Here is a 5,783-nt window from a genome sequence, read left to right on the forward strand (position 1 = left end):
CTTGCTCTGTCGCCCAGGCTGGAGTGCAGTGGCCGGATCTCAGCTTACTGCAACCTCTGCCTCCCGGGTTCATGCCATTCTCCTGCCTTAGCCTCCCGAGTAGCTGGGACCACAGGCGCCCGCCACCTCGCCCGGCTAATTTTTTTTGTATTTTTAGTAGAGACAGGTTTCACCATGTTAGCCAGGATAGTCTCGATCTCCTGACCTCGTGATCCGCCCGTTCAGACAATATAGCTAAGCCTGATTTGAGGACCTATGAGACCCCCATGAAGAAAAGCTGCCTCAAAGAAGGAGTCTGGCTCTGCCACATTCAGCCACAAGGTCTATAAGTGCGAGGGGAAGTGGTGGTTTGCAGGGGAGTAGAATGATCATTATCTGAAATCACTGAAGCCCAGCCAATCTGTTGGTACATATACACTCTAAGGGCTAAACTGTTGTTGTTTCCAAGCAAAAACAGTTATTCTAGTGCTCTGTTTGAGACCTCCTTAGAAAACTAGAACTCAGTGGCAGGAAGCCAATATTCCCACTAGAAGAAAGGAAGTCAATCTAAAGCACCAGCAGCACATCCACCAATATCCCAGACGCAAGCAACAGCAGCACCAACAGCATTTAGAGCAGAGCCAAGCAGGAGTGGTAGAAAATAGCAGACGCCGAGGGGTTTGCACATGAGAGTAAGAAACTGAGTGTAAAGCAGATGCAGCAGTGTCGCCAGCGGTCTAGACCAACAAATAAGGGCACAGGAGACCCACCGTGTGTCTGATGTAAAATGGGAGCAGCAGGTAGGCACAGTGCCTCACGCCTGTCAACCTAGTGCTTTGGGAAGCTGTGGCAAGCAGATCACTTGAGGTCAGGAGTTAGAGACCAGCCTGGCCAACAGGGTGAAAACCCATCTCTACTAAAAATACAAAAATTAGCCAGGCATGGTGGTGCCCTCCTGTATTCCCAACTACTTGGGAGGGTGAGGCAGGAGGATCACTTGAGCCCAGGATGCAAAGGCTGCAGTGAGCTGAGATTGTACCACTGCACTCTAGCCTGGGCACCAAAGCGAGACTCCGTCTCAAAAAATTAATTAATTAATTAATTAATTAAATGGGAGCAGGAAGAAGACAGTGAAGAAGAGGAGATGGAAGTCCTCTTCTTCCACAGGCTATTCTTTGTATTCTTATTATTTGTGCATGTGACTGGGGATTGGCATTCCTAGGTACGATATACATCTGTGAAATTAAATGGGAGCAGGAAGAAGACAGTGAAGAAGAGGAGATGGAAGTCCTCTTCTTCCACAGGCTATTCTTTGTATTCTTATTATTTGTGCACGTGACTGGGGATTGGCATTCCTAGGTACGATATACATCTGTGAGATTGCCGCGCTGCAGAGATCCACACATCAGAAAAATGCTCCCATACGCGACGCAACCTCCATGAAACGATGCAGTTAGAAGCTGCTGCATGATAATTACTTGATACTGAGAAATTTCCACTGGTAATAGGAGGTTAGTAAAAAGGATCCCTTGGTCCAGTGAAGACTGTTTTAAGCATAAGCATATTTCATCTGCAGAATAACTTTTATTTAAAATTTTTGAAAAGGAAAAGCTACACAAAGATAAAAGTTTTGTAGCTTGGAATGAAGATGGTTAGGATGCTGTAAGAGTGTCCATAAATCCATGCATTGTAGATGATGTTAGTTTCATCTAATGTAAAGTCCAGACTGCTACTAGCTAACAGACATGGATGCATTTCAGACTATCTGGAAAGAGCAAAGAACATATTCACTTTTCCCACATTCCTGAAGGCAGTCAAATTATTCTAGATCTTGTTCATCCCCCACCTCTAGTCAATTTTTTTAATTTGCAAGTACCACCTGTAGTGAAATCATATTTATGGTATACTTGCTTAGGTTCAGAATGATGTATTTAAGATTTACACGTTAATGTATTTATATATTAATTCATGTTTCAAGGAATAAATGATAAAACCTTATGGATTCAAAAATTACATAATTTATATCATTAATCTCATGTTAAAATTAGTGTAGGAGACTATTTGGGTTCGAGGTTTGCATAAAAATTAAAAGTATGTATCGTTCATATTTACGAAGGCATTTCAAGTAACTGCTAGTTTTTTTAAGTGTGAATTTATTAAACGGCTGAACTATCAAATCAGACACTAATCTTCCTAAATTTGGATGGAGAACAGCTCAAGAAGAAGGCTCTTCAAGTGAGAAGCAGTTGTACAAAATGTTCTAGAGTCTTCTCCCCCAGATCTACTTCTTTTTTGTCTTATTTCAGTTCTCAGTGTCATTGTTGAAGTTACGGATACAAGGAAAATTCCCCTTTAAAAATCCAACTAATGGTTAGCCACGGTGGTTCACACCTGTAATCCCAGCACTTTGGGAGGCCAAGGTGGGTGGATCACCTGAGGTCAGGAGTTCAAGACCAGCCTGGCCAACATGATGAAACCCCGCCTCCACTAAAAATACAAAAATTAGCCACACATGGTGGTGCATGCCTGCAATCCCAGGTACTCAGGAGGCTGAGGCAGGAGAATTGCTTAAACCCAAGAAGCAGAGGTTGCAGTGAGCAGAGGTCATGCCACTGCATTCCAGAGCAAGACTCCATCTCAAAAAAAATAAAAATAAAAATAACAAATTCATCACTAACAAAAATAAAATGTCATAACTTATTCCCGAAAAGATACATGTGTCTTTCTTTTTTTAAAAAGACCTTTAAACTTGCACAGGAAATTTATATTAATATAGAAAATACAGAGTCATCAGAAACCATCCAATTTAAAGCTGGTTGCAGGTGTGCACACCTAGAATCCCAGCTACTCAGGAGGCTGATGCAGGAGGATCTCCTGAGCTCAAGAACTCTAGATCAGCCTAGGCAACACAGTGAGACTTCAGCTCAAATAAAAAAAAAAAATCAAATTTAAAAATAGATTTGAATTTTTAAGGAATCTAGAGATGTAGCAAAGGATTTGGAGATTCCCAACTCTCCTGAGTTTAAGACAAATAATCCTGACTCTGGAGGGCAGATGTGACTTGGGTGGGCTTTCCGCTCACCAGATGGCCCCAACTGCCATCTTATCAACCTACATGTCACCTGTGTTATGTTAGACATAACAGACCGTCATCTCCCTCCCAAGGATGAAGTAGAAAGTGACAGGCTCAGATTCTGCAATTTCCTAGTGGCCTTCACCTCAGTTTTGCTTTCCGCCTGAGCAGCAAGAGTGACTGGAAGGTACTGGTATCTGACTGATAAATGACTGACGGGCTCCAGTGGTGACCCCGTCACTCTGAAGCTGTCTCCTGAGCCTTACTCAGTTGACTCCATTCACCCCATCAGAAAACAACTGACAAACCTTACCCATTTCAAATGCACAACATGACAAAATCTTAGCCACAAGGTAACTAGCATACAAATATTGCCAATTAAACACAGATATTACCGCATGAAATTTAATGAAAGTTGGAGTAATTTATGACTAAATAAATAAAATATTCCATTAACAAAATACCTTTTTGTAAGGGCCAATCTGTATTTAGTTTCAACTCATCACTTTGGAGTAGATGTGGCATATCTTGTTGGGTTTTCTTTAAATTTTATTTTTTTTATAGGGATGGCATCTTGCTATGTTGCTCAGGCTGGTCTCAAACTCCTGAGCTCATGCCATCTTCCCATCCTGGCCTCCCAAAGTGCTGGGATTACAGGCGTGAGCCACCACACCCAGCCATAGCTTGGTTTTATTAGTGCGATCTTTGGTATTTTTATAATTTACAATTAAAAACACATAATTGGGGAGGGGGGAGGGACAGCATTAGGAGATATACCTAATGTAAATGACGAGTTAATGGGTGCAGCACACCAACATGGTACATATATACATATGTAACAAACCTGCACGTTGTGCACATGTACCCTAGAACTTGAAGTATAATTAAAAAAAAAAAAAAAACATAATTATCTAGGACACAACTACCATAGTCATATTAATTCCTGTAGTAAAAGTCTCCAAACTAAGCTTTTTATTAATTCATTTGAACATATGGTTTAAGAGACTTCCTAGAAAAATATGCATCTAAATAATTTACTTGGATAATTTCTTGCTGGAATAAACATTAAGGTTTTTGGTATTAACTATTTGAAAATTTTTAATTTATCAGTACTATCAAAATGCAGATAGGAAACAAAAGCAGCTATCTAGCTATCAAGGTAGGTTTAAAAACAATTATGTTTAGATATCTTCGTTTACAGTCTTCTATCAGTAATGTTAGCCCTAAGAAAAGGTATCCTTAAACATGTTGTCACATAACAGAGGGGCAGAAAGGTGAAAGACATATCAAACTTTAAAAAATATTCATATTTAAAAGAACACTTACTCTTTTGACTCCCTCTAAGAGGATATATCCTGAGTTTTTCAATAATATCAACCAAGATCAGGGATAACAGAACCAGAGACACGGGTAGGTCAGGTAACATATCAGGTAAGACATCAGCGGACCCATTAATGCTCTTCTGAACCTGTTTAGAGAAAACCATTCAGAAGCATTAAATTATTGTGCTTTCTTTGCTCAAAATGCTTTCAATAGTCTGAATGCAGCACTAAATTAATTATAATTATATTTACTAAAAAACTAGAAGGTTGGTTTTTAACTTGTCAGGTTTTAAACTCCACAAGGCATTGAACCATTTCTAAAGCTATCATAAAGATTCATATCAATGGAAACCTATTTTCAGCTAAAGACAGACCTTGGTAAATGCATGTAAAAATAGAGTAGTGGGCTCCCTGTAATATTGAAGGGGTAACTCCTTCCAACTATACTGCTGAGCAGAGTTTCTAAGAATCCAGTCTTAAAGAGCTAAGGGAACAAATACTAACATTTAGAATCTTCCAAGAAGACAGAACTCAGATAATTCTGGCTAGACTTTGGGATACTTCCTTCGCCTGCTTAAAGTGTTTACAAAAAGCTATGGCAAGGCCAGGTGTGGTGGCTCACACCTATAATCCCAGCACTTTGGGAGGCCAAGGTGGGAGGATTGCTTGAGCCCAGGAGCTCAAGACCAACCTGAGCAATAAGGCCCATGTGTATGAAAAATTTAAAAATTAGCTGGGTGTGGTGGCACACACCTTTGGTTTGAGCTACTGGAGAGGCTAAGGTGGGAGGATCACTTGAGCCCAGGAGGTTGAGGCTGCAGTGAGCCGTGATTGTGGCACTGCACTCTAGCTTGGGTGACAGAGCAAGACCCTGCTCCACCAAAAAACAGAAAGAAAAACAAACCACAATAACAAAAAACTATGGAAAGCATTGTATTAATGATGAAATACTGAAAGTTTTCCCTCTGAAATCAGGAATAAGACAAAGATGCCACCATAGCCATTTCTGCTCAACATTGTCCTGGAGGTCTTAGCCAGGGTAATGGGCCAGAGAAAGAAATAAACAGTGTAGGCTGGGTGCTGTGGCTCACACCTGTAATCCCGACACTTCTGGGAGACGAGGCGGGTGGATTACCTGAGGTCAGGAGTTCGAGAACAGCCTGGCCAATTTGGTGAAACCCCGTCTCTACTAAAAATACAAAAAAAATTAGCCAGGCATGGTAGCACATGCCAGTAGTCCCAGCTACTCAGGACACAGAGGCAGGAGAATCACTTGAACCCAGGAGGCGGAGGTTGCAGTGAGCCGAGATCGCACCATTGTACTCTAGCCTGGGTAACAGAGTGAGACTCCATCTGAAAAAAAAAAAAGAAAGAAAGAAAGAAAGAAAGAAAGAAAGGAAGGAAGGAAG

General features: G+C 41.0%; 1 protein-coding gene across 1 annotated transcript in view; it reads right to left on the bottom strand.

The window, feature by feature from the left end:
• The window catches only part of TMEM236 (transmembrane protein 236), a 46,044-nt gene that overhangs the window by 16,211 nt on the left and 24,050 nt on the right, over nucleotides 1-5,783 (bottom strand). The window contains exon 3 of the mRNA XM_011963886.1: nucleotides 4,379-4,520. Within this exon, the coding sequence (XP_011819276.1) occupies nucleotides 4,379-4,520 (142 nt within the window). The remainder of the gene's footprint in view (nucleotides 1-4,378; nucleotides 4,521-5,783) is intronic.

This window comes from Colobus angolensis, unplaced genomic scaffold (genome assembly GCF_000951035.1).
Source record: "Colobus angolensis palliatus isolate OR3802 unplaced genomic scaffold, Cang.pa_1.0 Scaffold63, whole genome shotgun sequence".
Classification (NCBI taxonomy): Eukaryota; Metazoa; Chordata; class Mammalia; order Primates; family Cercopithecidae; genus Colobus; species Colobus angolensis.